The sequence below is a fragment of the Rattus norvegicus genome, chromosome 16, assembly GCF_036323735.1.
Source record: "Rattus norvegicus strain BN/NHsdMcwi chromosome 16, GRCr8, whole genome shotgun sequence".
In the NCBI taxonomy this organism is placed as follows: domain Eukaryota; kingdom Metazoa; phylum Chordata; class Mammalia; order Rodentia; family Muridae; genus Rattus; species Rattus norvegicus.
The window spans coordinates 73165903-73177438 of NC_086034.1; the positions used below are offsets into that span (position 1 = coordinate 73165903).

At 46.4% G+C, this 11536-nt stretch overlaps 2 protein-coding genes across 62 annotated transcripts in view; one reads left to right on the forward strand and one right to left on the reverse strand.

Moving 5' to 3' along the window:
- Nsd3 (nuclear receptor binding SET domain protein 3) overlaps window positions 1–4180 on the reverse strand; it is a 113335-nt gene extending 109155 nt beyond the window's left edge. For 9 of the 12 annotated variants that reach the window (XM_063275246.1, XM_006253311.5, XM_006253309.5 and 6 more), the window contains exon 1: window positions 1073–1213. Coding sequence is in view for 1 of the 12 variants with exons in the window: in NM_001106090.1 (NP_001099560.1) it covers window positions 1825–1834 (10 nt within the window). In the remaining 11 variants the exon portion in view is untranslated. Of the gene's footprint in view, window positions 1–1072; window positions 1214–1807 lie in introns of those variants that run through there. The other 3 variants (XM_039094399.2, XM_063275244.1, NM_001106090.1) reach the window with 3 other exon arrangements.
- Window positions 4181–5865: 1685 nt separating this feature from the next.
- Window positions 5866–11536, forward strand: part of Letm2 (leucine zipper and EF-hand containing transmembrane protein 2) — a 20569-nt gene continuing 14898 nt past the window's right edge. For 5 of the 50 annotated variants that reach the window (XM_063275526.1, XM_063275564.1, XM_063275558.1 and 2 more), the window contains exons 1-3: window positions 5928–6193; window positions 7012–7096; window positions 10036–10486. In XM_063275526.1, the coding sequence (XP_063131596.1) occupies window positions 7050–7096; window positions 10036–10486 (498 nt within the window). In that variant the 5' untranslated portion in view covers window positions 5928–6193; window positions 7012–7049. Of the gene's footprint in view, window positions 7097–8524; window positions 8642–10035; window positions 10487–11536 lie in introns of all 50 variants that reach the window. The other 45 variants (XM_039094664.2, XM_039094665.2, XM_063275561.1 and 42 more) reach the window with 27 other exon arrangements.

The window sequence follows — 11536 nt, forward strand, 5'->3', positions numbered from 1 at the left end:
TGGGAAACATCGCCTCGTCCTTCCGTGGTTATGAGTAATTGTAAATGACCCAAGAGGTAAGAGAAGTTCATGAATAGAAGGGGAGGTGTAACAATGTGAACTGTCGGTTCCAGATTCACGCAGATGTCGGGAGAGGAAAGGGAATTTATTTACACTGCAGTGCCTGGTAGCAAACATGGCTGCCCCTGCCCCCTTTAAATCTGAATAGTCTTTACTCCCTCACCAAAACCATCAAATTGTGGCCATGTCTTTCCCTGCCTCCCTACCATAACACAAACACATCTCCTCTTCTCTCAGAACAGTAACACCCACACCTCCCTCATTTCACAACAATCACAACCTCATAACCACTAGCTTCTCTATTTCTCTAGCCTTGAAATACAAGACAGAATACACACAAATATAGGAACAAAAGGCTTTCCCTTCTAACACTTCAATAACAATCCTTCTTTTCCTCACACTCTGTGACGCCTGGTCGATAATTCTCATCCCTTCCAACACTCTGCTAATGTCCTTCCCAAGACCAATCGTATGTCTTTCAGTTTCCTGCGTCTATTTCCTATCCTCCTCTTGCATCCTGACACGATCATTTTTCATCCCTATTTCCTAATCTTATCTTTTCCTCCACTTTGATTCACTAGTTTCTCCCCTTGATTCCCAGAAGATGCCTCGCTTCTCCATCAACCCTATCCCTTTCCCCCAACTCTTCTAGTTTCCACACTCCATTCCAGACCTATCCTAATTTGCATTAGGTCTCTAATGTCCAAATCTAACTCTTCTCTTTTCCTACCCCTCCCCCGTTTCCATCCTTATCCCCGCCCCCATCCCACCTCTACTCCCAATTCCCAGCTCAGCACCACTACATCATATCCCAAGCCTACCTGCCCCACCTCCCAATTCCTTCCACACCCACCTTACCATCTGCTCTTCCTTCCCCGAACCCTTTCAGGCCATCCGCAGCCCCTTCTCTTCCAGGGTCTCACTCCTTACGGTTCCTGGGTCTTAGGTCGCTCCCACCCCAAGGATCCTCCTAAGCCCTGACGCGCAACACACACATACACAAGCACTTTACCTTCAGTTTGTTCCATTCTAACCCCCCTGCCGTGTCAGTACGATCACAGGAGAGACACGGAGGCCCGAAGTGGGGCTGGGTTGCCGGCAGCTGCCGGGACCGCGGGCGCAGGAGACGGAACCGAGCTAGGCCGCATGAAATCCTCGGACTAGATTTCCCCCGCGCCGAGCACCCCTGCCATGGCGGCCGGCACTGAGGAGGGCCACGGCCCGGCCGGCCGGGCTCGTTTGCGGGCAGACGGAAGGCTGCGGGCGACGCGGAGCGAAGGGGAGGCGGCCGGACGGGGGTCGCCGCGTAGCTGCTGGTGCCTGAGAGGAGCCGGAGGTTGGCGGCCCCAAACGGCAGCGGGGTCCCGGGGCTCCGATAGAAAGCTGCACACCTTTCCCAGACGCCCGGCACCCAGCCCCAGCCTCGGCCTCCGTCCGGATCTCCGCGCCGCCAGCTCCCGCTGCCGTCGCCGCCGCCGCCGCCTCCGCGCACAAAGCCCCCCCGCCCCGTTCGGCGCCGCCGCCGCCAAATCCTAAGTCCCCCATTGGCCAGAGGCCGCGGCGCCTGCCGGGAAATGCAGTCCGGGACCCGGCACTGAGAGCGAAGAAGGAAGAGGTTCGTCAGCCGCGGAGAGGAGGGGCGCGCGAGAGTCTGGAGCAGACGCGAGACCGCAGGCGATGAGGCAGAGGGAAAGGAAGGGCTGGTGCGGAGGGGCAGCCAGGTCGGGCCTGCAAGGCTAATACTTACTAAACGGCAGCACGTACTAGACGCCATATGGTATTCGAGTGGCCCTGCTCTACAATTCCTAGATGTTAGGAAGAACCTAATGACCGGTACGCAATGACGCAGACCGGGGAGAGCCGAGGCTTGGGAGTCGATGACAGCCTGACAGCTGTCAGCAGAGCGCCCTGGCCTCCGCGTCCCAGACACCGGGTAGTACGTTAGGACGAGAGCCTGAGCCGGGGCAGTGAGAGACGGGTGGCTGCCAGTTTACAAGTACTGGGGGGTACTGGGCAGAGTTCGCGTCCGGCTCAGAAGGCACCCCGTCCTCCCGGGCAGGCACTGGACCCGGTTGCCCTCTTCCTGCCCGCACTGGGGTACAGAGGCTTGTGGGTAACCAGGAGGACGTCAGCGCGACTGCATCCCGGGCCGCGGGCCACAGCGAGGACTGCGGGCGGGTCACGTGCCCCGGCCCTGCGCTGCTCCGGGCCAGACCTCGGAACCGAGTGACGTGGGGGTATTTGTCCCAGAGCGATCACCGGAGAGTGAGAGGAAGGAGGCAGAACTCTGCAAACCCCTAGCCCTCCCCATTCTAGGAAATACGAGTAATACAATGTCAGGGCCGGGTAAACAGTCGTTTAGGGGGTGTACAGATGTAGTTTCTTGGGGCCTGGTGGTAATTACTTAGAACGTCCAACGCGGAGACGTGAACTTAGAAAGGAAACATACGTAGGGAGCAAATGAGGAAACTGATACACACTCTTGGTTTCTGTTCTGAGAATTACGGAACCCTGTCACTACAAAGTGCCATCCTCCTCTCCATAGAGACTACAGTGCTTGAGCTAACCATTACGAGAAACTCCTGGTTTCAAATACCACCTCAGGAGTGTTTTTAAGATTTCATAATTTTATGTTTATGCGTGTTTTGCTCACATATTTATCTGTGCGCCTTGTGCGTGCCACGTCCCCGAGGAGGTCAGAAAAGGTGTCAGATCTACTGGAACTGGTGTTATGGATGGTTGTGAGCAGCCTCTTGAGTGCTAGGAATCAAACCCTTGCCCTCTTCAAGAACAAGTGTTCTTAACCATTGGTCCATCTCTCCAGCCCACTACCTCAGAATTTTAGTAAAATCTCTGCAGTTCACTGATTTTAATAGACATTAATGTAAGGGTGATGGTGGAAAAAAATTCCATTGATGATATTATATTTTTTGGTTTGGTTTTCCTTTTGGTTTTTGGACACAAGAGTTTCTCTCTGTAACAGTCCTGGATGTCCTGGAACTCCCTTTGTAGACCAGACTGGCCTCGAACTCAGAGATTCACCTGTCTCTGCCTCCCTAGTGCTTGTCTTTTCTTTTTTTTCTTTTTTTTTTTTTTTTTTGACAGGGTCCCTGGCTGTTATGGAACTTTCTATGAAGATCAGGTTGGCCTCAACCTAACATAGTTTCTGCCTCTGCCTGCCAAATGTTATAATTAAAGTGTGTACCACCGTGCAGGGGGCCAATAGTATTTTGTGTTATTTTATGTGTGTGTGTAAATATCAGAGGAGTACTTGTGGGAACTCGTTCCAGACTTTCACCATGTTACAGGGCTTGAACTCCAGTCGTCGGTGCTGCTGCAAACACCTTTTCAGATGAGCTACCTCCTTTGTCCACTCATGTTCATCTGTAAAGTCTTGTTAAACCTAGGCTGGTCTTGAACTCATGACAATTGATTGTCCAGCCTCAGCCTCCAGGATATCTGCATTATAGGCATAAATTACCACTCCCACCTAATCTGTAACCATTGTCTATTTAAGCTCACTCATTTATTTTGAAATGGGGTTTGCTTCTGTTGCCCACAATACAACCGGATCCAGCAATCCTCCTTCCCCACTTTACCCACTCAATGAGATTACAGGCTGGGACTACTAAACCAGGCTTTTCACTATTTGAAGCCTATCCTTTCTGTAGTACTACAACTTAAAGGAGCCAAAACTGCTTTTATGAGGCAAATTTATAAATAAGAAAGGTGACCAAAGGAGTGATGTGAACCAAGTGTGATCCTGCCCCAACCTTCCTGCTTTCCACCTCCCATTTGGATTTCCCATTTAAGGAGCTCAAAAATGTTCTCAGAGGCTTTATTTGGGGACATAGGCACACTTCCTACTTTATGTTTCATCATCTAACATTCTGAGGTTCAAAGCACGCTTACTCTTTCCAATAGCAAGTGAATAGGCTGCTCCAAGTTATGGTGGTAAATATATATTCAATTCATCCTAAACACCAAATTGTCAAGACTGATAAAGCACCCATGCCTAGAGAAAGTATTCCTTGTTTTAAACAAATGGCTCATAAGAATAGCCCCACCCCCTTTTTAAAGAATTGGATTGTTAACTTGTGACCATATTAGAAAATCTACTTTATGTTTCAAACACTGGGTATGGGACAGTTCATCTGGTTTATAATATTTAATAAATTTTACTGGGCCTGTTTGTAAGTGAATGTAATTCATGGGTAAGAATTATTCCAGTATAATATCTCATTGTAAAATGAGAAGAATGTTTTTGCATACAATCAATATTAAAATAATTACTGTAGAGCTTAGAATTTTCAGGCAGAGAAAACAAGAGGAAAGTTTTAGCCTGGGACAGTGGTACACTTGTTTAATCAGGAGCCAGGAGGATCTTGGTGAATTGGAGGCTAGCCTAGTTTACACAGTGAGTTCCAGGCCAGCCAGGGCTACATAGTGAGACCCTGTCTCAAGGCGGGGAAGGAGGAGTTAAGTTTTGTAAATTTTAATTCTTAAAGATCAGACTGTGAAACGGAACTCCTAGTTGAAAATTGCCTGACATGCACAAAGGGACCCCTAGTGGCCAAACTGAAAAGTTTTGCTTATTTTAAGTAGTCCATAAGTAGTCCATTTGATTTCTTTTTTTGTTTTCCCTTTCGGTTCTTTTGAAACAGGATCCCACTGTGTAGCACTGGCTGTCTTGGACCTCACTTTTGTAGGCCAACATGACCTTGAGCTCACAGAGATCTGCCTGTCCATTAAGTACTGGGATAAAAGGCATACGCTGCCATGTCCAGCCCTCAAAACTTATTCTATTTTGTACAGCTCATAATTTTATCATCAGAGTTATCAAAGAGAAAGGTTGAAGAAAGCTCGAGCGAGGCATATATATATATACACACACACATATATATATATATATATATATATATATATATAGAGAGAGAGAGAGAGAGAGAGAGAGAGAGAGGGGGGGGGGGGGCAGACAGACAGAGCGAGAGAGAGGGCCAAAGTTGGTTGTAGTGGTGCACACTTGTAATCCAAGCACTGGGGAGGCAGGCAGGAGTTTCAAGGATTCAAAACCACTTTCTGCTATCTATTGAGTTTCATCAGTCCGTATTTACATAAGTCTCAAAAAATAAACAAATTGAAAAAAGTTAAAACCAGATAAACAAATAAATAGGAACAAGAATGTTTTTCAGAACTTTAACTTTGCAAAGCTGGCTTAGTTTCCTTCCCTGGGATCTGGTCTCCTTAAACTCGCAATGTCTATCTTATTTAACATGTACATTAGAATATATTTTTGAATGTTGAGATTTCTACACAACTAATGATAAGCGACAACGTGAAACAAATTTTTTAAAGAGAAAATCAAATTCTGTATGAAGATTTCAGAAGCATTCCACCCTTAGACCCCGCAAAAGAAAGGTGTTTTCTTTCTCAATGCTGCCCCTTCTGTCACCAGGACCCCACAACCTCCTCCGTCAACCCGAGACCTCTAGGTAGTTTGAAGGGTGAGGAACGGAAACATCAAAGCGATGTCATTAGTGACTCCAAGATGGGTTACAAAGGCGACTATCAGACCTTACTCTGGTAGAGCCTTCATTCAAGTAGTTCTCGGGGAGTTAGCCAGACTACAGAATGTGGGCAGGCAGGGGGAAAAAGCAGCTTTGGTCCGATAATACAGACGCTGCTAAACTAACTTCAACCCAGAAGTGACTTCGCGGGCTCGTGCAGGGAACCTGCCGCCTTCCGCGCCGCTACCGTGAAGGACACGAGCCCTTCCCAGGATTTGAGAGCTCATTGGATGGTAGTGGCGTCACTCGGAGTGACGTCACAGGGCGAGGCGCAGGAGGTGGAACCATGGAGACTGGGCTTCCGGCCTCTCTAACGTGGGGGCGGGGAGGCATTGGGAAGGTAGGGTTTGGGGCCTTAGTCATCTCGTAGTGATCACGGGCTCCCTCGGCGTCTCCTGTCAGCCCCAGACCTCACCCCTAAACTTTGGACATTTTCCCCTACGGTGTACCTAACCCCACTCCAACAATCCCCAGACCCACCACAGTCCTTCCCCCATTCCGCGGAAGCCACCGGCCGAGAGCCGAGGGCTCCTTTTGCACTGGTGCGGCGAGCGCGGGGTGCAGAGGTAACCCCGCAGTGCTGGGCGTGGGGTTCCCCGAAACGCCGGGCAGACTGCCTGGGAGTGGCCCAGAGCCGGGAGCCGAGGGCTGGGGAGCCTCCGCAGCAGGCCCGCCGCCCCCACACCCCGGAGGAGCGCCGTCCGCAGTGGGGCTGGTTTCCGAGGTGCTGAGCCCGGTTTGCGATGTTAGCTTTTGTAGCTGAGGTTTCCGTGGGATGGGGGCGGCCAGGCGGGAACCTCCTTCCGGCACGGTTGCGAGATAGCAGAATTATGCCAGTAGCCGAAGAGCGGCTCGGGGTGGAGAACGGTTTTAGTTAAAGGTACAGAGCTTAGTTCGGACTCTGGCGATTCAGAAACCCTAGGATGGGATCCGTTTGCATCTGCGCTTGAGCTATTAGTAGGTACCATTATGTCTTCGCTGTTCACATATAAAATTAGTAAGAACTTTTAGACTTTTGGGGTTGGCGGTAAATGAATCCAGGATGTTTACTTTCTACTTGTATTTTCTGGTTACAGATAAAGATGTCTTTCTCCTTTTAACCGTCGCAGCAGATTATTAGACACTGTTGACCAGAAATAATAAAAGCCTTTGGAGGCCATATCGTCTTCACAATCATCTTCTTAGAACCCATTTCTGTGTGTTGGGATCATTTTCAAATCCAGAGCTAAGAAAATACTGTGACTGTTGGAAATGAACTTGAAGGAAATTTTACACCTTGAATATGCAAATTTCTACCCTTGCATTAGTTTTTTTTTAAAAAACGCCCGAATTCTGGTATTTGATGCCTTTTTAAAATACTAAATTGTCTACTTCTTTTGCCTAGGTCTCTGTGTTGGTTGGTTGAAACAAACAAAAAAAAAAATGGCCTTCTACAGTTATAATTCATTCTTAGCTATTTTCTGGACAAGGTAAGGCTTGGAATTTCCCACAAAAATGTACATTAAATTCATGCATTTATATGGAAAATATGTGTTGTAAAAGGATTGGTTTCTGGCCAGACATGGTGACAAATACCTTTAGTCCCAGCACTCAGGAGGCAGAGGTAGGCTGGTCTCTGTGAGTTCAAGGCCACCATGGGCTACATAGTGGGACCCTGTCTCAAAGAAGTAACCAACATAACAAAGGATTGGCTGAGTACAAAACCTTGCAGAGTTTTCAGTACATTTTAAGGAAGAGCATATTTTTTTAAAAGATTTATTTATTTTATGTATACGAGTACACTATAGTTGTCTTCAGACACACACCAGAAGAGGGCATCAGATCCCATTACAGATGGTTGTGAGCCACCATGTGGTTGCTGGGATTTGAACTCAGGACCTCAGGAAGAACAGTCAGTGCTCTTGACCACTGAGCCATCTCTCCAGCTCCAGAGGAGCATATTTTAATTTGAACTGCTTTAGAATGTAAGCTGAGTAATTTTGTAACTACATGATAGAGGAAAAATAGATGAGACAGTCTTAGAGTGACACCTCTGTTATTGACAAAGATTACATGAAGACCTCGGGTGTGAGGAGGAGTGAAGCAGATTGAGAACAATCTCAGCCCAGGACAGGTTCCCGGTCTAAGGCCTCTTGTCATCTCACCTACACATTCAGAGGAGTATTAACTAAATACTCACCACTTGCCACATTCATTGTATATTTTTCCTCTTGGCCATTTATAGACTATGTATTGATATGTTTAAAAATTGCACTAAAGAATAGGAAAAGGCCATCCTTTAGCCAAAAACAAAAAAGTATCTTGGGTTTTGTTGTTGTTTTGTGAGGCACGATCTCAACTTTGTGTCCTGGAACTCACTCTGTAGACCACAGAGTCATGCCGCTCAGAGATCCGCCTGCTTCTGCCCTGCCTAAAGGCAGCGGCCACTCCGACCAGCTCTCGGCCTGTTGTCGCTTTCTTTACTTGGATGCATTGTGTTTTTAAGATCTTATGTTTTAGTTTAACTACAATATAAAATATTGTATATAATATTTATATAGAATATAAAACTGCGGGTTGAGGTGCTCAATTCTAATTCCTATTTTCAAAGGCTCTTGAGGAATTTCTTCACTTCGAAGGAATCCATACACACACAGACAAAGCAGTATCACCTGATTGGTTAATCCTCACGGGGACTATAAAGTTGTTTCTTCAAAATATTCTTGGTTATCAGTAGAGCGGCTAACAGTACAAGTCAGATCTTCATCTACTTTATGAGAGACAGACAGCACTGTCAAGCATCATCCCTGACAGAAATGTTTTCCAATAGATATTTTTTCAAAGATTTATTTATTATATATAAGTACACTGTTGATGTCTTCAGACACACCAGAAGAGGGTATCGGTTCTCATTACAGATGGTTGTGAGCCACCATGTGGTTGCTGGGATTTGAACTCAGGACCTCTGGAAGAGCAGCCAGTACTCTTCACCACTGAGCCATTTCTCCAGCCCCCAATAGATATTTTTTAATAAGGTATTTTACATTCTTTCTGTTACTTAATTACTCAAAAGGGCATGCCCTAGCACCCTTTTGGGGATCATCTTGTGGAACATCTTGTGGAAGTCAGTTCTATCCTCCTACCATCTGGGTCCCAAGGATTTAACCAGGGTTTAACATCAAGTGCCTTTACACCCTTGAACTATCTCACTGGCCCCTAGATGTTTAAATTAATAGTTTCAGAACTTGTAACTTGCTATGGCAAATTACTCTTCAGAATTACTTAAATATTTTTCATAAGAATATCTTCAATGATTGAGCACAATTCAGCTGTTTAAGAAGTTAATTTTGGGGGCTGGAGAGATGGCTCAGCGGTTAAGAGCACTGACTGCTCTTCCAGAGGTCCTGAGTTCAATTCCCAGCAACCACATGGTGGCTCACAACCATCCGTAATGAGGTCTGATGCCTTCTTCTGGCCTGTAGGTGCACATGCAGGCAGGAAGCTGCATGATGTATACATAATAAATAAATAGATTTTTTTTAAAAAAAATTAACTTCTTTTTAAGTTAATTTTGGGCTGGAGAGATGGCTCAGCAGTTAAGAGCACTGATTGCTCTTCCTGAGGTCCTGAGTTCAATTCCCAGCAACCACATGGTGGTTTACAACCATCTGTAAAGAGATCCCATGCCCTCTTCTGGTGTGTCTGAAGACAGCTGCAGTGTACTCGCATACATAAAGTAAATAAATAAATCTTTTTTTAAGTTAATTTTTAATTTAGAGGTACAACTCAATGATTGAACGCTTGTCTAACACGTGCGACCTACTTTTTTTTGGCTTTAGTTCCCAGTATAGTCTTAATAGTGCACGACTTAATCCCAGCACTAGGGAGGCAGAGGAAGGCAAATCTCTGAATTCCAGGCCTGCCTGGTCTACAGGCAGGTTCCAGGAGAGCCAGAGCTACATAAAGAAACCCTGCCTCAATGTCAGTTCAAAAAAGAAGTTACATTTCTGGCTGGACATAGAGGGCTTGTAGCTCAATGGTAGATCAGATTCTCAGGAAGGACATAAGGTCCTGGGTTGATGCCCAGCAACATACAAGTACACACACACACACACACACACACACACACACACACACATATATGCACACACTATTGTATTTCATCCGTTAGTAAACAACAAACAACAGTTGCTTATAGCCTTATTGTCTTGTTTTTGTTTTTTTTCACATGGGGAGATTTAATGAGAGAAGAAGAGTAGAGGACACAGGAGGCAGGCCATGGGCAGTTGGTGGGAAGGGGGCAAGAACAGAGAAGAACAAAGAGTAAGAGGGAGAAGTAAGAGAGCTTTTGTCTTGTTTTAACCAGATGAAATGCCCTTTTGTTGTGTGTAATACATCTCACTGAGAGAGTGTCATCCTTCTTTTCTAGATTGCCTGGCCATTCCGTGCACCCTCCCTGCTCTCACTTCCCTCCACTTGCATTTTTCCACTTGCCAGATTCTCATTTGCGTACAGCCTATATGAAAAACTGTGGAAGCAGGAAGTACTCCTACCCTGGGCTCACAGGCAACAATAAAGTCCATCCCTTACGAACCAGACTCCCCCAAAAACTGCACACGACTTGCTGGCTACAAAATCACCCTGGTAAACCTCAGCCGGAGCAAATCCCGGAAGAGCCAAAGGCGACAGACCCTCAGCCTACCAAAGATGACCAGACCGAGGTTGCAGAAGGAAAGTGGTCCTTGAGACAGAAAATCATAGATGAAGTTAAATACTATTACAATGGATTCAGTTTACTTTGGATTGACACCAAAGTCGCTGCCAGAATAGTTTGGAGGCTGCTGCACGGACAGGTGCTAACCAGACGAGAGAGGCGAAGGGTAGGCAAGAAACACATTTGAAATGGCAAACAAAAAGGAAAGCTTCCTCCTAAAAACCCTTGGGTACCTCCCTTAGCATGCTTTATGCCCCAGGGTTGATGCAGAGCGCCCCCACCCTCCTAAAGTAGAAATTACAACTACTGATGAGAAACCACAGCCTCAGCCATGCTAGCATTGGGACCCAGGGCCTTGTGCACATAAGCAGGATCTATATGTCCTCCCAGCCTCAGAGAACTTGTTTCCTTCTGTTCCTAGTTGTTCCTGGCTGAAATTCTTACCCTTTATGTATTAACCTTCAGAAATGTTAAAATTGTGAAGCTTTTTAGGATTCGTTGTTTTAAATTATGTATAAGTGGTGTGTGTGTGTGTGTGTGTGTGTGTGTGTGTGTGTGTGTGTGTGTGTGTGTGTGTGTGTGGTGTGTCTGCATGTGGGGCTGTGCACATGTAGGCATCTGCAGCAGAAGCCAGAGGTATCTGATCTCCTGGAGCTGGAGTTAGACTATTGTAAGCTGCCTGATGTGGGTGCTGGGAACTGAACTCTTGTCCCCTGGAATAGCAGCAAGCGCTCCTCTGAGCCGTCTTTCCAGCTCTATAATTGTGTTTTTAATCTTTTCAAGGACTTGAAAGGTTTCATATTTTATTTTATCTTATTTTATTTTTTTATTCTTTTTTTCGGAGCTGGGGACCAAACCCAGGGCCTTGCGCTTGCTAGGCAAGTGCTCTACCACTGAGCTAAATCCCCAACCCCGGTTTCATATTTTATATATTAAAAATATAAGCCAGGCAGTGGTAGCATGTACCTTTAATCCCAGCAGAGGCAGTGCGAGACCAGCCTGGTCTACAGAGTGAGTTCCAGGACAGCCAGGGCTACACAGAGAAACCCTGTCACACACACCCCATTACATATGTACATTTTTAAACCAAATATAATAGAGAACACTGTTGATCATAGGTACTGGGACAGTGAGGTAGGAGCATCAGTTGAACCGAGAGTTCAGGATCAGCCTGGGTAATCCCCTCATCTCAAAAAGGAAAAACTAACTTTAACTA